General features: G+C 47.0%; 1 protein-coding gene across 1 annotated transcript; it reads left to right on the forward strand.

The window, feature by feature from the left end:
• Positions 1–47: 47 nt before the first annotated feature.
• On the forward strand, positions 48–19,820 carry F2r (coagulation factor II thrombin receptor). Its single transcript, XM_059276126.1, has 2 exons — positions 48–220; positions 16,545–19,820. The coding sequence occupies exons 1-2, from the start codon at positions 124–126 to the stop codon at positions 17,744–17,746; spliced, it is 1,299 nt and encodes a 432-aa protein (XP_059132109.1). The 5' UTR covers positions 48–123; the 3' UTR covers positions 17,747–19,820.
• The last annotated feature ends 1,124 nt before the right edge of the window (positions 19,821–20,944 follow it).

The following is a 20,944-nucleotide window of genomic DNA, read 5'->3' on the forward strand; positions in this document are numbered from 1 at the left end:
CTCCAAATACTCCTCCTCCGCGCGGCCGCGCAGTCGCCTCCCGTCGCCCGCAGGGTCCGAACGCGCTGCTCCGAAGAAAGCCGGCGACCGCGGGCGCCCCGCCGCGCGGGCAGCCTCGGGACAATGGGGACAATGGGCCCGCGGCGCCTGCTGCTCGTCGCCGCCGGCCTCAGCCTGTGCGGTCCCTTGCTGTCTTCCCGCGTCCCCGCGCGCCAGCCAGGTAAGAGCTGCCGGCCGGTGCGTTCGGGGGATCGGGGAGGGCCTATCAGAAGACAGGTACGCCCGGATGCAACCCTGCCTCAGTTTCCCCCAAGAGCCAAACAGGCATTTGAGCCGAGATCTAGAGTTTCCCCTAGTCACATCCAGGTAGGGTGTGCCATCAGCCCCTTTCCGCCCCCGCACGGCCGGAGCGCCTTTGGACTCGGATTTGGGGGGTGCAGCCCGCGGGCCACCGCGTTTTGGATCGGGAGGAGGGTCCCGAGGCTCCGGAGCACTCTCCGCCGTCGCATCTGTTGTCATTGTCTGGCCTGTTTTGCAAGACCATCTTCAGAAAGACAGGGTCTCGTGATCCGGTGCTTTCGATGTGAAGGGGAACCACTCCTGCTCAAGTTTTGCTTTGTTGGAACTCTCTTTCTCTCGCTTGATTTGCAGGGGAGGAAAGGGGATGTAAAAGAAAAATCCATAAGCACACTTAGCGGACAAAAAAGATTGGCAGCCCCCAGCTCGGCCTAGTACCCGGGAGGTGATGGGGTTTCTGGTTGCGGGTGTGTGTGTGGGGGGGGTGGGGGGGGTGTCTTTGTTATCTGAAACTTGCTCTGGGTCGAGGAAAGGGACCACCACTCCTCACAATCAGCTCTCCTAGAAACCATCTAGTCTCGGTTTTTCTCAATGGAATTTCTCATCTGCCGCAAAGAAGTTGCCTGCTTCCAGTACATGAGTTATTGACAGTGTGTTTTTAAGTATCTGTACCTGTTTGACCAAGTAAATTAATTTAGTTAATTTATTTCATCAAATACGTTTTCTCCTCATTTCTCCAAAGTAGAGGCGTTGCCTGTAGAGTTCTTAATTAGAAAGTGAGGGGAATGGTTTTGAATTTCTTAGTAGGCATACTGTGTTAGAAACCCCTAGCCGCGTCTTTCATGCTGAAGAAAATCTAGTGGGTTTTGTTCGCGTTTTTGTTATCGCCGAAAGAATGTGCACTCCCATGCTCGCAAACACCGGGATTAAGAGGTGACAAAGAGTAGGGTGTTTCCTGTTCTCTGTCTTCGCTCAGTGTGGGCTTGAGTGATGCTCATGGGAAAACTCAGACCCCCGACTGGGCCCCCAAGTTTAGCAGCAACTAGCCAGCCTGCCTGCCTCGGGGGTAGCCGTCCTTAATCGTCAGCTGTGGAGGAGAGGATGAAAAGTGTATGCAGAGATTCGATTTCACGTAACTTCATTTTGGAACAGGCCTTTGAAAATACAGACTTGGAGATTTGGGCAATTCAGAGCATAGGTATACTCAGCCACCCCAGGCAGATCGGTCCTTCCTTAGGGCAGCCCTCATCGAGGATTTGGGGCACCTTTAGGGAGTGAAGTCAGAGGCTTTTTCCAGCCTCTTCTTAACTCATGGGAGGGATAGAAGAGCCCCAGAGAGACTACTGAACATGAGTTGGCTAATGTATCCACACTGGGTTCTGGAAGCACTTGATAGGGAGAGAAGAAAGGGGGGGAGAATGAAGAGAGAGAGAAAGGAATGGGGGAGGGAGGAAGAGAGGGAAGGAAGAGGAAGGAAGGAAGGAAAAGAAATGGGTACTAAGTGAAGTATTTCACGTACAGCCTTGGGTTGGGAGGGATTCCCACCCATTATTGCTTTCCAGCCTCCCACAATCTCTATGATAAGAAGAGGATTTATCCTCTTTTGCTGATTCTAAAGCCGAAGCCCCGAGAAACTGAGTGACCAGCCATCAGGGAATGGTTATAGGAGTGGTCCACCCACATCTGTCGGGGTGCATGCAATAAGTGAACTCACGAATAAAATCACCCAAAAGTAAATCTGCTTCTCGTTACCGCTGCATACCGACAATTGTATACGGTTCCTGTCCTGAAACACTGGGACATCCAGCAGTGTCTCCCCATCCTGTATCTTCTCACTGCAGGAGTAGCTCTGCCTACCTGTCCCCGCTCTGCTGTGGCAGTGTGGGTCTCTCTGTGTAGGCATCTTGTCATTTCCTGCCTTGTCACTTGCATCTGTCTATCTCTCCAAGGAGATAAACTTCTGTTTACCCCTGTGATGTCCAGAACACACATCCACTCCACAGATATTTGTTGAATCACTTGCGACTTCGTTAAGCCGTTTACCCCAGTGCAGATGGTTTAGGTTCAGTGACGTGCATCTGTTAAAGAAGGGGAATGGTAAAGGGTAAAGGGTGATGGTTATGAATTTTATGAGAGAGAGGAGATTTAAAAAAAAAAAGTTTGAGAATAGTTGATGGTAACTGTGGCAAAGTGCATTAGGATTTCAGAGTCCCAGCCTGGTTCCTCGGCAAGAAGTGAGGGGTCCCTGTAAAAGAACCCCCTCCCCGCTTCTCTCTAGCACCCTTTTATGCATTCTTCTCTTCACCCAGCCTCTGTGTCGTCCCCCGAGAACCGTATGCCATGTCACTCCAGGCCAGTTGGCCTTCCTCCCCTTCACAGGCCCCTTTAGGATCTGCTGTTCTGTCTGAAGCTCCTGCCCTGGCTGCTCCTGGTTGGGTCTGTCATGTGGACTTACTCTTTTCAGAGCCCAGGATTTGTTTCTTTTCAGAAAATCTCCTTCCCTTTGTCTCCCCTCCCCTCCCCTGCCTTAGTCATCTCTCTTTTGTCCCTGTCAAACTGGAGCTTAGCTGGGTTCTAAGCAAAAGGACCCCAAAATAGTGGGGTTCCCAAAAACCTGAGTTTCTAACAACCTGGGTTGTTACTCTCCTCTTTTGGGGCCCATGTCCCTTTTCCCTCTAGGAACTCCCGTCTGTCAGTCTGTCTGTGTCTTTTTGTTTATTTGTTTCCCACATCTTATCTCCTTCCCTTTTTTTTTTTTTTTTTTTTTTCTTTTTGAGACAGGGTTTCTCTGTGTAGCTTTGGAGTGAGCCTGTCCTGGAACTCACTCTGTAGACCAGGCTGGCCTCGAACTCACAGAGATCCGCCTGCCTCTGCCTCCCGAGTACTGGGATTAAAGGCGTGCGCCACCGCCACCCGGCTTTATCTCCCTTCTTCTATTATTTCTTCCAGTTGAGATGAGGTCCTCAGGACATAAGCCGTCATCCACTATGAGGTTTCGGTGCAATTTCCACTTCCTTTGCCTTGTTCCGAAACAGTTACCACCCCATCAGGAATGCCGTGACTCTGTGAGCAGTCAGTCCCTAGTCCCCGCTTCATCTGCCCCCTGACAACTATCAGTCTCCTTTCTGTATCTGTGGATCTATCTGTTCTCCGAGTTTCATCATCCACATGTGGCCCTGTGGTTCTGGGATTCCTAAGTTCCCTGGGTCTGCTTCCACTGGGACACCGTCTGAAGACATCATTATCAGGACAGTGTTAGGAACTGGGACACGTGTGTGTTTCCGTGTTGCTAGTGTTAGACTAGCAACTGGGCTTTCCAAGGTCAGTCTTCTCCGTTGCCCGGTTTGTGGCTTCTTTTATTCAGCTTTTCCCTCCCTCTTGGTAGACCTGTCAGAGTAATTGACACTCCCTGTGAGCCAGGTGTTTTTCCGGGATCTCTTCCCCAGGTATGTCCTCTAACAGTGACCTTGCTATAATTCTCTGCCAAACCCCACTAGAGTTGCCAAGTTGGGGGGTGGGGGGTATGTTCAAGCCTGTGCCAGAAAGCCCCAGTGACCACACACACACACACACACACACACACACACACACACACACACACACGAATGCACGCACGCACATACCCAGTACTAGGATAACAGTCATCCACGAGAGCTGCCGTGGGAAGCCAGGTCCTCGTGCTGGGGCAGCAAGCTCTCTTATCCACTGAGCCATCTCTCCAGTCCTGTTTGGTTTTTGAAGCAGGATTTTCTGTGTAGCACAAGCTGGCATTAAACTCACTGTCCTCCTGCCTTAGCCTCCCAAGTGCTACAGTTACAGGCATGCACTACTGTGCCCCGGGTTTTGAAATGAAGGGTTTTATCCTGCATCCTAAGGCATCCTACAAATCCTTTATAACCTTGTGTGCATCATTTGCTTTCAGAAGTAGCTCCACTGTCTTAAATTGCCAGAACTAATCTGTGATTTGCGTGTAGAAACAAGTCTGTGTAGCTTTAGGAAATGACATTATAGAATGTGTATTTAAAGTTTGTGACAAATTGCAAATTGAGTTGTAGAGTACTACAGAAAAGTGTTCTTTATTTATTTATTTATTTTTTGCTAATCAGATATAAGGAGAATAAGAAATACATTTTACGCTAGGCATAGTTGGAGTATGTACAATAACATTCATGACATCCGTGTTGTATCACACACGCAGAACAAAGTTTGCCGAGAAGCTCTCACCTTTACTGTGTGCTATCCATTCTTTACACTGTCCTAGTTAAAATAAACAGAAACGGACAAACAAAATGTATGGGAGGGTGGAAAGATGTCTCAGTAGTTCAGAATGCACACTGCTCTTGCCAGGGACCTAAATTTGGTTCCCAGCACCTGAATTGGGCAGCTCACAACTGCCTGTGACTCCAGCCGCAGGGGGGTTAGATACCTCAGGCCTCTGCGGGCAACCACACCCATGTGCACATATCCCACCCCACCCCACATGCACACAGTACACATAATTACAAATAAAATACTTGAAAAACTTACTGGAACCCTACAAATGAATTTCATAGCCACTGCTCAGTCTCTACTGGAATTTAAACCTGGAATCGCTGGGACAGTAACTTGTCCCCAAAGAGCAAAGTCAAGGCCTTGCCAGCAGAGCCCTGCTTTCTCAGAAGTACCAGTTTTGAGTCTCCTATCTTGTCTAGGACCCATTCATTTCAGTTCAGATTCACTGACTGCAGAAGGACTAGGGTAGAGGAACAGCTGGTGTCTGGGAGGGACTGGGGATCCTGGACAACCTGACTGTAGACCAAGTAGAGTGTAGACCGAGCTTTCCTGGGACAGGAAACTTGGGGATGGTGATTCAGGGCCAGAGAACAGACCAGCAGGGATGAGGAAGGTCAGGGAATCATAGTGGTCCTCAGGGAGGCCTGCAAGCATCTTCTAACCCCACCTCTGTCTCCTGCCTCCAGGCACTGTAGGCAAGAGCCCCACAGACTTGTCTGCAAGTCCCTGTGCCTTGGGAATACCATAACGACTTCCTGTAGCTCCTGGCCTGCCTGAAAGCCCCAGGGTGTGCCAGAGAGACAGCCTCCAGGGTATTCTACCTTGAACTCTACCTTACTGGTTTGTTCTCCCACTGTCCTTAGGTATGCCCCATCCAGGACATCCCTTTAAAGATTTGATTGAAGGGTCCGGGGGTTCAGTAGGTATGAGTACTTACTATGCAAGCGGGAAGACCTGAGTTTGAATCCCAAGCATCCAGCCTCAGCATCCAGACAACAGAAATAGGCAGATCTTGAGACATCTCCGGCCAGTCAGCCTGCCTAGCCAAACTGGAGAGCTTCCTGTTCATTGAGAGACCCTGTCTCAAAGCAATAAAGCGGAGAGAGCAATAGACAAAGACTGTTGATGCCCGCCTCTAGCCTCTGCACGCACACACGGTTGCACGTACCCACGTACTCATGTGCGTGCACATACACACATACAGAAGGTTTGTTTTCCACTGGCTATCTCTGTGATGTTTCTCTACTTCCCACGCATGTCTATGAGGACTGAGTTGTGGACAGGGGTTGGTACCTAAGCCAAAGCCATGAACTCCATCCAGAATTCCCAAGCCAACAGGAAGACTTTGTCCCCAAAATAAACATAAAACAAATGAAAAAATAAAGGAAAGAATGGTTCATTGAGGTCTAAGGGTATTAAGTCTTGATGCCTGACTATCTAGGCTCAAGCCCTGGTTCTTCCACTTACTAGCTCTGTGGTCTAAGTTAGTTACTTAGCCTCTCTGTGCCACCATGTTGTCATTTATAAAGGAAGATTATAATGCTTATCTCATAGACATAGTAGGACTACGTGAGATAAAGGCAAGAGACACGGCATCTGGTGTGTTTAGTGGATGTTCAACACATATGAAGGTTTGTGGGTTTTTCTGCCCACATACCAATTCCTGCATATTCCCCAAAACCTTTAATGTTAATACTAGCCAGGCATGGTGACACAGACTTTTAATCCTAGCACTCTGGAGGCACAAGTATGCAGAGGTCAATGAGTTTCAGGACAGCCTGGTCTACATAGCAAGTTCCAGGCTAGCCAAGGCTACATAATGAAGAACACCCCCCCCCATCTCAAAATTATAAATAAAATGTGCTAACAGATGATTTCTCTAAATGTAAAACCCATGTTCATAAGAATATTTGAGATCATTCCCCTCCTTCAGAACTAAGACATAAGAAAAACAGAAACAACAGTACTTATATTTGGAGAGATGGCTCCGCAGTTAAGAGTGTGTACTGCTCTTGCAGAGGACCCAGGTTTGGTCCTCAGAAGCCATGTCAGGTGACTCACAACTAGGTCTAGGGAGAGCACCTGCTCATTCACCCCCCACACACACATACACACACACCCACAGGCACCCAAGAAGATATATACACACACGTGCGGACACACACAGAATTAAAAATAAAACTTTTTTTTTTTTTTAAGCTTTTCAAGACAGGGTTTCTCTGTGTAACAGTCCTGGCCAGCTGCCCTAGAACTCGTTCTGTAGACCAGGCTGGCCTCCAGCTCACAGAGATCCACCTGCCTCTGCCTGCCAAGTGCTGGGATTAAGGTATGCACTACCACCACACTGCTAAAACAAATCTTTTAAAAACTATTTTATTGTTTTTAAGTAAATGAACTTGTCACTTGTAATTTCTGGTGACAAGTAAGGATCATGAAATAGTTGTTTTGCTTTTCACGTATTTATCCGTGGCCCATCATCCCACTTGCACATGACCAACCTTATTTTACCTACACCCCCACTGTCCTCCACAAGAGAATTTTAAAGCAAATCCCAGACTGCATCTCACTTCATCCCCCGCACCCCAGACAGGGTTTCTCTGTAACTGCCCTCGCTGTCCTGGAACTCTTTTTGTAGACCAAGGTGGCCTGGAATTCACAGAGATTCACCTGCCTCTGCCTCCCGAGTGCTGGGATTAAAGGTGTACGCTACCACTGAGCTCTCTAACTTCATTCAGGATGTGAGGATGATCTGGCCAAGAGGAGTCATTAGCTTGAGCACCAATCACCAGGGTTAATTTGTCGGATCTGGATGGCTGGGCAAGTGCCCCCTCCCCCCCTCACCACTGTGTGTACGTCCCTCCCAAGGCTGCTTCCCTGCTGAATCTCCAAACAAGTTCTCAAGATCTTTCCCTAAACACATAATTTTATTATTAAATAGAAATACAAATTTTAAAAGTATGTTAAATACACATCCTTAAATACACACCCAGTCCTAGAGATAAGGACTCTTTTTCCCCCCCCATAAATGCAATGTCATCAGAAGAAGGTAGTGAACAATTTCTCCATGTCGTCCACTATGCAAAAGGTCCAAACTTTCCTGGTTGTCTTATAAATGCTATGTGCAAGATAGGCTGGAAGAACTCCACCGCTGCTCTTTCCTCTACACTACAGTCTTGCAGCTGTAACTGCTCCTACTTCCTTTCAGTCCTGGGGACCAAACCCAGGAACATCGTAACTCCACCCCTCCTAATTGCTGTTTATTTGACAAAGAAGCTGGCAGTCTGTCTTGAAGGCTGATGGGCTGCAGCTTGATCAGACTCTTCACACACAGACACTCTGGATCATCTCCATCATCATTTATGTTATGATCAAAGCGATCTTTTCTGGCCAGTGGGAGGCCACAGGGTTTTGACCTGATGCTAATAATACTCAGAGGTATTCAAGGTCGTGTTGTACATTTCCTACTCCAGATCTGAAGGAGGGCATTTCTCTAGGGGGCCTGGCTCTTGCCATGGGAAAGCGGTGTTTGTTTGAGTTGGAGGGAGTGGCGCATTCTGGAGAGGCTGTGATGTTTTACTTGACAGTCTGTTTTTGCCATGCTTCTCTTTTAGCATTCTCCTCCCCTGTCATTCCACTGAGCCTGTGACATGCAGGTCACAGTTGACCTGCTCTGTGTGGGAATGTGGATAAGATCCTCAGACTTCAGCATAGCGCGTGAGCCCTGGAGCAGAACACTGAGTCACAGTGGAGACCCTGGCGTGGTATAAATCCCAGGATTAAAGGGACAGTGAATGGTTGTCTAGTCCCTCCTCTGCTTCCAGCCAGATCTCAGCAAAGTCAAAAGAGCATTGCCTGATGCTAATTTCAGGTCTGCGGGTTAGTCTCCGTTTAAGCCAGTTAGCAATATGCTGTATTCAGCATCAAAACCAAAGCCCAGGGTGTTGGTGAACGCCTGTAATCCCAGCACTTAAGAGGTGAACACAGGAGGATTGGGAGTTCAAGGCCAACTTCAGCTACGTAGCGAGTTCAGGACCTGCCTAGGCTACATGAGTCCTTGTCTCAAAACTGTGAAAATAATGCCAGAACCAATCGGGGGTTTAGAAGGACCTTCATTAAGTAAAACTTAGCAAGAAATATAAGAACCAGGTTTGGACCTGTGCTGTTCTCTCTGTGAAACCAGAACTTAACTTTTTCTTGATGTGACTGTAGCTTAACAGTAAAAGGCAGGGTGAGTCTGAACAGCTTTGGCCAGCTCAGAGACACTTCCCCTTTGGCATCTGAGACATGCTGGGACTGTCAGAAAATCGAGGTGAGCAAGCTCAAATTCCAATTCCAGTGTGAGGGTCTTGAGCATGTTGGAAGAATCTAGCTACCTTGCCTAAATCATGTTACAGTAACGCTGCTGATACACACTTTTTAAAAATACTTTATCTGGGGTTCGGGATTTAGCTCAGTGGTAGAGCGCTTGCCTAGCAAGCACAAGACCCTGGGTTTGGTCCTCAGCTCCAGAAAAGAAAAAAAAAAAAAAAAAAAAAAAAAAAAAAAACAAAAAAACCTGATCTGGCATTCATTAATTTCGTAAAAACTAGCATATCAAATCTAAGGTGGGAAGGAAGGGTAATACCTTGGGCAGTGATATTTAGTCGAGGGATTATGCATTCTTCCCCGTTCCAGACTGTAAATACCATGTGTTTCCGGGGGTATAGTGTTCCTGTGATAAATACTGGGCTGCTGACAAAGGACATATGGGGGGGGGGGGCACATCAGAAAACAGTATCAGCAAAGCCGCTAAGCCCAGAGACCAAGGGACAACATTCCATCCACTCAGTTAAAGAGTGACTTCAAGTCGTGTCCCTCTTCAGGTGTCATGTGGGTTCCTATGGTGTGTGTGTCGGGGCCAGGGGGTGGGGGTTGGGGGTGGGCATGTTTGTGTCCACCTGCATCCCTTCTCTGCATCCCCAGAAACCCTCCATCCATCCAGGCTCATGGAACTGCACATCAAGGCATTTGCTTTGTGTCCATGCTCAGTAGTGGGAGTGCTGAATCACACGGTGATTCTGGTTTTAGGGTTTTTTTTGAGACGTTCTACGCCATCTTCTGTAATAGCTCTGCTTCCTACTCCAGCTGGTGTCCAGGGGTCCCACCTTCTCCACATTCTCGCTGACACGTGGAATCTCTCATTCTTCGTCAGTCATCCTAAGGAAAGTGAAGTGATCACTCACAGTGGTTTTCTATGACAATTTCCTGACGATTTGTAACGCTAAGCATTTTATTACATACCTTTTGGGCGTTTTTTGCATTATCTTTGGAGAAATGTTTTACTTAGTTTCTGTTGCCTTTTTTTTTTTTTTAAAGCAACTTGTTTTCTTGCTAATGAGTGACTTGAGTTCTAAGATGCTTTGGACAAGAATCGCTTATCAGATAGGGTGTGTGATTTGTAGTATTGTCTCCCTTCTCGAAGTTTTCTCTCCCTGTCGATGGTACCTTTGCTGTACGGGGCTTTTGTTTTGATTCCGGTATCTATCTGCCTTTGTTACCCATGCCTTTGGGTCAGATCCACGGAGTTTTCACTCTGTATTTGCTTCTTAGAGTTGCATAGTTTCAGGTCTTTGGGTCTTGAGTCCAGTTTGAGTTAGCTTTTCTATATGGAGATAAGGGGGAAGGGGCTTTTATTTTATTCATGTTCTATGTGGATGGGGGTTTTGCCTGCATGCGTGTCTGTATACTACATGTGTATAGTGTCTGTGGAGGCCAGAAGAGGATGTTGGGTTGCCTGTACCTGGAGCTAAAGATGGTGGTGAGCCACCTTACAGGGGCTGAGAATCGAACCCCTGTCTCTGGAAGAGCAGCCAGTGCTCCTAATGGCTGAACTGTCCCTTCAGCCCCAGTTTAATTTTATCTAAAAGATTAGATTAGAGCTGACAGACCCTCCCAGTTCTTTTTGCTCACTGTATTCTCCTCTCCCACCCCCTTTTTGGTATTTTTGAAACAAGGTCTCACTTTGTAGCCAGGATGACTTATATAGCAGCCCAGGTTGGCCTGAAATTTTCAGTTCCCCTGGTCCAGTCTCCCAAGTGCTGGTATTATATGTATCTGCTACCATGCCCAGCTGCCCAGTCATTATTATTTTTTGGAATTATTGTTATTGGTACAGGGAATAAAACCCTGGGCTTTCTACATGCTAGGCAAATGTTCTGTCACTGACCTAGAAGTCCAGCCTCTTAATTCCTGTTATATTGAATCATTTGAGATTGTATTCTGGACATTGTGCTGTGAAGACTCTGGATTCTGTTACATTCCTTAGCAGAGTATTGATTATTAGTGCTTTGCGTTAGCAGTCAATTTAAATATTATTCCAGTTTGGTGTTGTTTTGTTTTGTGGGTTTTTGTTGTTGTTGTTTTTGGGTTTTTTTTGTTTTTTGTTTTTGTTTTTTGAGACAAGGTCTCACTGTATAGCCTTGCCTATCCTATAACTCATCAAGTAGACCAGGCTGGCCTTGAACTCACAGAGATCTGCCTGCCTCTGACTCATGAGTGCTGAGATTAAAGGTGTGGACCACTATGCCCAGTTTCTTTTTTCTTTTTTCTTTTTTTTTTTTTTTTTTGAATTATGTACACAGAAGAGGATACCAGATCTCATTACAGATGGTTGTGAGCCACCATGTGGGTGCTGGGAATTGAACTCAGGACCTCTGGAAGAGCAGTCAGTGCTCTTAACCTCTGAGCCATCTCTCCAGCCCTCTTTTTTCTTTTTTTAAGACAGGGTCCACTGTATAATCCAAGCTGGCCTTGAACTCACGGCCCTTCCACCTTCAGGCTTCCAAGCCTTGGGATTGTGGGTGAATATTACTACCATGTTGGATTGTTTTCCTTGGTGGTAGTGGTGGTGGTTGGGAGTTTTGTTTTCTGTTTATCTTTAGCAGAAATTGTCTGTATCTACCTTATGAGCATGACTTGTGTTGCCCAAAACCTTCAGCAGAGCTTGGGTGTGGTGGCATATGCCTTGTGTCCCAGCACTTGGAAGGCAGAGGCAGGTAGATTTCTATGAGTTTGGGGCCAGCCTGGTCTGCATAGCAAGTTCCAAGCCAGCTAAGGCTAAAAAGGGCGACCCTGTCTCAAAAAGAAAAAAGCCTAGAGCAGAATTCGCGCTGGAATTTGGACTCCTTTCCTAAGACTTTCCTTCCTGACATTCCTTCCCAGTGACTGTGGGACTTGTGACCAGCCAGCTATGTATTGCGGCCTCCTCCTTTGTGTATTTATTTGCTAGGGGTTAGGGGATGCAGTAAACTTGGGAGGCTAAATGAGAACACCCAGAGTGTCGGAGAAAGCATGCTTAGGCTTTGGGCTGGTATCCAAAAGAAGAGAGGAAAAGTTACAGTTTGAGTTAGAACTCAGGGAAGTGGTGGGTTCGGTGATGCTGCTGCCTAGCAGAGTGCTGTAAACATCTGCACCACTGCATAGCAGGTCTGTAAACACCTGCACCACTGCATAGCAGGTCTGTAAATGGCTGCACCACTGCATAGCAGAAGGACTGTAAATGGCTGCACCACTGCATAGCAGAGCTCTGTAAATGAATGCACCACTGCATAGCAGAAGGTCTGTAAATGGCTGCACCACTGCATAGCAGAGCTCTGTAAATGAATGCACCACTGCATAGCAGAAGGTCTGTAAATGGCTGCACCACTGCATAGCACAAGGTCTGTAAATGGCTGTTACCACTACACAGCATCAGGGAGGGCTTCTGGGAAGGGTAAGTACATCATCTCACTAAAGGGATAATTATTCCTCCTGTCTCTTTAGCATGTCTTTCAGCTTTCCTGGGACGTGGTCTCCTGGCCCGCCTAGTGATTGACAGGCCCAGGTGGATTAACACTTCAGGGACGAGGTGATAGTAGGTCATCTTTTCATTTTAGGAGCAGATCAGGATTTCATCTCCACTCAGGGCCAGAGGTAGAACTCAAATCCCTTTCTTTTAACCAGGAAATAGTAGCTTTCCCTTAATGGACTTCAACAAAGCCCTGAACCTGCACCTTTTTATATAGTTTTTAAAAATCTTGGGCCTTGTGGGGGGACGGGAATTAGGATGTTTCCTGTTCTGGTGTTAGCCAGGAAGAAAGGAGGTGGAGTCCAAAAATCGATGGTGAGAGAGTGGGCCATTCTAAGTGGCTTCCAGGGTGAGTAATCCCTCTCAGTATTTAAGATCATTAGGAGATGGGCTGGACCTAGGACTTATAAGGGTTTAGGATCTCCACTCCCAATGACTTTCAGGCCTTGGAAGGTGATAAGGGAGCTCAGCTAGATAGTGTTGGACTGCAGGAGGACCATGTGAGGGCCAATCATCTGTAGAGGAGGGGAGATGAAATTAAGACAGCAGTTGAGTACACATGATCTAGAGATGAATAGACTACTACCAGGATTATAACAGATAAAACTCATCTCCACCAAGAAAACTCAGAGATCGATCCCAGAGCTCTTCACCAGAAGCAATGGTGGTGCCTTGGACTGGAGGTTCAGTCACCCGTGCATGGACAGTTTCTAGGCATCTGTGTAAAAAGAGAAAGAGAGATAGCAAATCCAGACCAGGGACAGATGCCCTGAACACTTCTGCCATGTGTGGCCTGAAGCAAGGACAAAACTTGTCCACACAGAACCAAGAACGTTACCAGCTCTGACCAAGGACAAAAGATGATGCCTTGTCCCCAAAACCGCCCACCAATTTCCTACCTGCTGCCCCCCTCAGCCATTCCAGCAGTGAACACCGAAGTGCCCTCCCTGCTGTGTATGCAACACATCACTAAGTGCCTGGTGTTGGTTGTGTCTTACTCTTTTGGGGGGGCCTGCCACCCAGCTACCAAATAAATCACACACGGAGGCTTATTCTTAATTATGAATGCCCAGCCTTTGCTTGGCTTAGTTTCTTGCCAGCTTTCCTTAACTTATTCCATCTGCTTTTTACCTCTGGGCTTTTCCTTTTCTCTAACTTCTGTAAATCTTACTCCGTGGCTCTCTGTGTAGCTGGGTGGCTGGCCCCTGGGTCCTCCTCCTTCTCTGGCTGCTAGATCTTAGATCTCTCCTCCCAGTTTTCTCCTTCTGTTTATACTCTCTGCCTGCCAGCCCCGCCTACCCTTTCTTCTGCCTTGCTATTGGCCAGTTCTTTATTAGACCATCAGGTGTTTTAGACAGGCACAGTAACACAGCTTTTTCAGAGTTAAACAAATGCAGCATAAACAAAAGTAACACACCTTAAATGTCTACTACAAGTGCCTGTGGGGTCAAGACTGTTTCCCTCACACCACCCCGTCTATCCTCTGGCAGATTCTCCAGGGGTTACCAGCCATGAATCTTCTCATTTATTTTAATTCTGACATCATCTACCTGGAGGTAGAATCAGAGCTCTAGGTTTAAGGGCTCAGCCCCATATCTGAGGTCTGTCCTGAGCCTGGACCTCTAGAACCCCGACCAAACAGGCTGTGTGTTAGGGGTTCCCATGATTTCTACTCGGATTCTATAATCTGCTAGAGCAGCTAGCTCCAGGAATCCAGAGAAAAACTTCACCTGTGCTTCCCATTGATCATAAGTGACATTACAGAAGATGTTAATATAAATAAATGACCAGGTGGGGAAAATGCACAGGGCAAGGTGTGCAGGAGGGGCAGGAGTGCCCCTCCCCTGACCACTGTCCAGCCAGGCTTTGGGCTTTCATGTGACCAGCCTGGTCCTGCAACTATCTACAGGGCCACTAACCAGTGGTCAGATCATTAGCATACAAAAGATATTCTTATCCTGGAGATTCCAAGAATCTCAAGCTCGGATGCCGGGAAATGGGACAAAGGACAAGAACGTAGTACTCCAGGTTATCACAGACACTGGCTTTGGATCTCTCTCAAACTAACAATCATTTGCGTGCAAGGTGGGGGTAGGGGTGGGTGATAACCATCCTTTCCTCCAAGACCCACCCTTCCCCCTCCTGTGCCTTCCATTGTCTTGTGATCCCAAGTACCTTCTGGTCATTGATGGGGCATGGCAGGGAAGTACAGTAGAGCCTATAGCTTTATTCTAAGAGGGTCGTCTCTCCAGGACCCTACATAGCTGTGCAGAAGCAGAACTCACTGCTGTGTTACGTTGTGTCTCTCGGAGAGTGTGTTTTCAAGAAGGTTCCTGTTGTGGAATATTCCTTTATACTGTGTGAGGATGTGTCACTGTGATTGGTTTAATAAGGAGCTGAATGACCAGTAGCTAGGCAGGAAGAGGTTAGGCGGGACTTCTGGGGACAGAGAGCTCTGGGAAGAAGGAGGAGTTGCCAGCCCAACACAGAGGGAACAGGACATGCAGGAGAAGTAAAAGCCACAAATATGTGGCAACACATTGATGAATAGAACGGGTTAATTTAAGTTATAAGAGCCAGTGGGACAAGCCTAAGCTATAGGCCAAGCTTTTATAATTAATAATAAGTCTCTGTGTCATTTTTTTGTGAGCTGATGGCCCAAAGAAAAATGTGTCCACTGAAGAAAATAAAACCAAGTCTGAAAATCTACTGCACTTCTCCAGGTTTAAGGTTTAACTCCTGCAACATCTCTGAGAGGCATGTCCAGCCTTGGCCGCACCCCCAAGGATCAGGGACCTTGTCCCATTCCTCTGTGGTTCTTGTTTGCGCTTCTCAGCTCCCCAACACCCAACAGATGTAGGATTTTAGTAAAGCTCTTTGCAAGGACAAGCCTGTGGTCTGGCCGGGCCCGTCACTTTTCTCTGACGAACATTTCACGTGGGTAATTTTGATGGATGACTGGGGTAAGGACATGTGTCTAGCTGAGCCTTTATTTTGACATCTGGTTGATACTCCAAAGACTCTGGTGGGCAGGTATGCATCCTGAGGCATATAGCATTCTAGGATAAGGTCGTGGCTGGGTGTAGGTGGCCAAGCACATCTGCTGCTAGACTGACCTGCTGGGCAAGGAGGCAAAGTGATGACTGAGTGACAGGTGCCTCCTGGTTACGTAAGATAACCTGAGGGCCTCTGGACCTAGACAGGAAAGACATTTAGGACATCCTACTTTGTGAGCAAACTGAAGAGAGAGAAAAATTACTGCCATGTGGACCTTGGTCATCCAGTTGGGGAGCCCTGGGTCCTACTCTGGATGGCCCTCATTCTGTGGGGAATTTCTCTGTGCTTTCTATGTGGATTTTCCCTCTGGGAGAGGTGGGTTTCTCAGGATGGCTCAAACTAGCTGGGGAAGGACAGAGAAGTCATAGAAGCTGGAGGTGAGCTGTGTGTACAGATGGTGAGGTATACAACAGGGAAGAAAGCTCCGTTTGAGGGATGGCCAAAGGGCTGAGTGGATAAGGGCACTTGCCACCAAGCCTGACCACCAGAGTTGAATCCCCCGGGTCCACATGGCAGAAGGAAAGAAGCAACTCTCCCTCCCCTCCACTGTGGCATGACTGCTCTCTCCTTCCACACAAACTAAAATGTAGAGGAAAGCATCATTTGATCTTCCGTGGCAAGTGAGGTCTGCAAAGTAGATAGACCTGCGTCATCATTCATTCACTTTTTTTTTTTTTTTTTTTTTTTTTTTTTGGTTTGGTTTTTCAGGACAGGGTTTCTCTGTGTAGCTTTGGCGCCTGTCCTGGAACTCACTCTGTAGCCCAGGCTGGCCTTGAACTCACAGAGCTCCATCTGCCTCCTGTGTGCTGGGATTAAAGGCGCGTGCCACCGCCGCCCACCCAGCTTTCATTCATTCACCTTTGTCCTCTGTAGGGGCAGAGAATTAGGAGTTGGCTTGCATCCAAGCAGAATGTTGCACCTCACTCTAAGATAGGAGCATATTCACTAACAAAGTCCTTAGTCCATCATCTGCGCATGACCTGAAGCTAACCATCTGCTCCCTAGAGAGGATGACAAAAAGCAGACAAGTGTACCCTCTACTTGCCTCGTTTGCTTGTTTACCTCACTCACTTCTTCAATTTTTCTATTTCAGAATCCGAGAGGACAGATGTCACTCTGAACCCCCGCTCGTTTCTTCTCAGGAATCCCAGTGAAAACGTGTTTGAGCAGGTGCCCCTGGGGGAGGACGAGGAGGAGAAAAATGAAAGTGCGTTGCCTGAGGGCAGGGCGATCTACTTCAATAAGAGCCGCTCTCCTCCCCCATCACCTGCTCCCTTCATCTCCGAAGATGCCTCGGGCTACCTGACCAGCCCCTGGCTGACGCTCTTTATCCCCTCGGTCTACACCTTTGTGTTCATGGTCAGCCTTCCTCTGAACATCCTGGCCATCGCCGTGTTCGTCTTGAAGATGAAGGTCAAGAAGCCGGCCGTGGTGTACATGCTGCACCTGGCCGTGGCCGACGTGCTGTTTGTGTCCGTGCTCCCCTTCAAGATCAGCTACTACTTCTCCGGCAGCGATTGGCAGTTCGGGTCTGGAATGTGCCGCTTTGCCACTGCGGCGTTTTATTGCAACATGTATGCCTCCATCATGCTCATGACCATCATAAGCATTGACCGGTTCCTGGCCGTTGTGTACCCCATCCAGTCCCTGTCCTGGCGCACTCTCGGCCGAGCTAACTTCACTTGCCTGGTCATTTGGGTGATGGCCATCATGGGGGTGGTACCTCTTCTCCTCAAGGAGCAGACCACCCGGGTTCCGGGGCTCAACATCACCACCTGCCACGATGTCCTCAACGAGACCCTGCTACAAGGCTTTTACTCCTACTACTTCTCAGCCTTCTCCACTGTCTTCTTTCTGGTGCCGTTGATCATTTCCACGGTCTGCTACGCGTCCATCATTCGGTGCCTGAGCGCCTCCGCGGTTGCCAACCGGAGCAAGAAGTCCCGGGCTTTGTTCCTATCTGCCGCTGTGTTCTGCATCTTCATCGTCTGCTTTGGACCCACCAACATCCTCCTCATCATGCACTACCTGCTCCTCTCTGACAGTCCCGCCACAGAGACAGCCTACTTTGCTTACCTGCTCTGCGTCTGTGTGAGCAGCGTGAGCTGCTGCATCGACCCCTTGATTTACTACTACGCCTCCTCCGAGTGCCAGAGGCACCTCTACGGCATCTTGTGCTGCAGAGAAAGCTCCGATCCCAACAGTTACAACAGCACCGGCCAGCTGATGCCCAGTAAAATGGATACCTGCTCTAGTCACCTGAGTAACAGCATCTACAAAAAGCTGTTGGCTTAGGGGAAAAGGGTTGCTGGAAGGTTACACAGAAAAAGGTTGGAAAAGCAGACAGCCTGGGGATCCCATTAGTCTCTGGCAAGAACTATATTTACTTCACCACCTAAAGCAACCAATGTCTAATTTGCATGCCTACTTCTTGCAAGTGCTATCAAGCATAATTACCAGGAAGGTAATGGGCACCAGAGATAGAGATTTCCAAGGTTGCCAGTGCTGAGATTGTAACTGACTGTCACTTCTTATATGTCTAGGTGACTTAAATATATAGGTGGTATGCACACACATATTTGCAATGCATTATAAAATCAGCGCCTGACACTTTCTTGTTTATTCCCCAGCAATTACTATGGAAATAATCTGATTCTCTTACTTAATAAACAAAGTCTGGTTTGGTGGATGTTAGCACTGAACAGCTGAAGGTATCTGATGATAGGAAGGGGTCCATAGTTTAGACTTAACATGGCTTTTGCCCATATGTATTTTTTTTTCCAATGATTTGATGGTAATGTTTAAGCAATAGAAGGATGAAACAGTACTATCTGTGTAGGGGAAGGTCTTGTGCTCTTCATCTTGAACATATCATAGTTGAAGAATTACCAAAGCAGTTGGAAAGCCCATGTTGATCGGGGTAGCGTTTTTACAATTTATGTACTGAATACATGGATCAAGACTGAGCATGAGACCCACCGGGTCATAAGAAACCTTTCAAAGCAGCCAAGCCTGGTAACTAGGCACAGCCATCTCCAGGGAGGCCTCTGAGCAGCAGATACATACCCGTTCAGTTGTGCCTCCCAGAAATCAGAGATGGGGACCACCAGGGCCAGCCCTTCCTCCTAGGCTTCCCATTAGCTGTGAATTGACTGTGTCAGTTAGAAATTGGCAAGGCAGGATATGACATCTTGGGAGGCAATAACTACGAAAGTCGTCTGCACAGCTGAGGAGCAGGGAAAGGTGTGTTGACATCCAGCAGCTGCCCTGCAAGGCTGGCTCTTGCAGAGACATACCCGTGTGTCCTGGGCACTGATGGATTCTGGGCCTGCAGACTGACTGACTGCAGGACATTAACTGAGTCCTGCCTTTGCTAAAGCAAAGCAGATAGTTGACATGTAGTCGATATGATGTATTATGCACCATAAAAACACCGTTGTACATAGAAATGTGTTCAGCCAGATGTCACCAAGCATATTTCACATAAGCAAGGCCTAATAGCTAAACAACCTTGGAGATCTGAGTTTCTGCTTCCAGTAGCTATAGTTAAATATAAAAATACAGTATAAGATGTATATTTTTAAGAAATAAGCCCTTCAGTCTACAATAATTAGACACTATTTATTTACAAATGTTTTATTAAAAATTACTCAAATCAGCCACACACCTTTAATCCCAGCACTCAGGAGGCAGAGGTAGGCAGATCTCTGTGAGTTTGAGGCCAGCCTGGTCTACATGATGACTTCCAGGCCATCTAGGGCTACATAGTGAGACCTTGGCTCAAAACAATAACAACAAAACAAAACAAAAAACACATTTTTAAAAAGCAAGAAAACACAAAGTTTTACTTAAGTTTAGTTTTAAGCAATATATAGGTCAGTCTGGTTTAAAAAAAAGGGAAGAAAATGAACTTGAGATTGAAATGTAGGAAAATTGTCCTGTATTTTTTCTTAAGAGTTAATTAAATTATTTTAAAAGCATTTTTTAATGACACAGTGACTAATAAGCATATAAAATCTTGATGGCTTTGATAAAGTAATTTGAAAATTAATTTGAAATACATACTTTTCCTGATTTAAGAAGTATCTTGACTTTTAAGCAAATAAAAGAGAGTAGAAAGGGTATATGTTTATTTAAGAGAACAAAGTATTTCCAAATATTGTAGAATAGCGTCCATGAAAGTCCTGTAATTGTACTGTTAACTCGGTTACCGTATTGATTAATCTAGATCATTTACTTGCCATTGTGTGTTCTGTGACTTAATATAACTATTATTACTGTACTTGTGAACTTTGATGTCACTGTTTTGTGTTCACTCTTTTTTTAAATATTGTATAACATATTAATAAACATGAAAACGTGCTTGGTATCTGTCTGGACTAGGTTATTGTTGTGGGCCCTGGCGGGGTAGCGCATCAGACACTCCTTAGTGTTTTCCTCCACCAAGTCAAAAATAACATTGTTTTGAGGAAATGGAACGTCCATTTGGCTGTTGAATACATAGTTGGAAATTTTTAGGTTGTGTTTCATGTAAAGAAATTAGAGAAGCAGCGTGTCCTTGAGGAAGCCGTGAGTTTCAGAAGCCAGTGGAAAGCATTCAGCATGCTTTGTGAGCATGCCTTTTCCATTCTGAGGCCTGGGGCTTCCGCACACAGCTTATCTTCCCAAAGGGTTGTATGAAAATGAAGGAGCACATTACACACATGCATGAAACCCTCAAACCATAAGTAAAGGGAAGGACTGTCTCCAACAGTGGTCACCAGTATCATTAGTGCTTTGTGTTGAACCTTTCAACGTTACTAGACCAACTGTGCATGGGAGAAATTGGCCCTAGGAGAAGACGGCTTGAGCTTTCTACAGAAGAAGCAGGTAAGTGAGTCGCGGTCTGAGGATAGAGAGACCAGTAAGGTCAATCTCGGAGACACCTGTGAGGTCAAAACTAACTGGGAACACTAGGAAGATGTCTCTTTGACCTTTCCTGAGTGTACAGCTGAGTTTCCCAGAGGCTGCTTGTCATGTGATAGTAGTCACTGACCTCTGAGGCAGACAGCAAAATGTCATCCGTTAAAGAGATTTTGTTACAAAAAGATACAGACATGGGGGCTTCCGGGCTGGAGAGGTGGCTCAGAGGTTAAGGGCACTTGTTGCTCTTACAGAGGACCTGGGCTCAGTTCCCAGCACCCACACCATGGCTCACAGCCACCTGTAATTTCAGTTCCAGGGGACCCAGCACTCCTCTGACCTCTGAGTCTGTTACCCTGGGGACCCAGTGGGCACTGGATGCTGCTTTTCCAGAAACTCATGGGAAACCAGAGGTCGGGTTCAGCAGCATCTTGGATTTCAGATCAGACAGCACTTGCGGAGTGTTTCTCCCCAGGTGGCTGCCTGTTTGTTCCTTAAGGAAATGACTCATAGCCAGTAGGGAAATAAGCCTCAAAAGCTGCATCCACAGTAGCCTGAAGCCTGGGTTCGGGGTCAGGGCAGGCCTGGCCA

The sequence above is a fragment of the Peromyscus eremicus genome, chromosome 11 (genome assembly GCF_949786415.1).
Source record: "Peromyscus eremicus chromosome 11, PerEre_H2_v1, whole genome shotgun sequence".
Lineage (NCBI taxonomy): Eukaryota > Metazoa > Chordata > Mammalia > Rodentia > Cricetidae > Peromyscus > Peromyscus eremicus.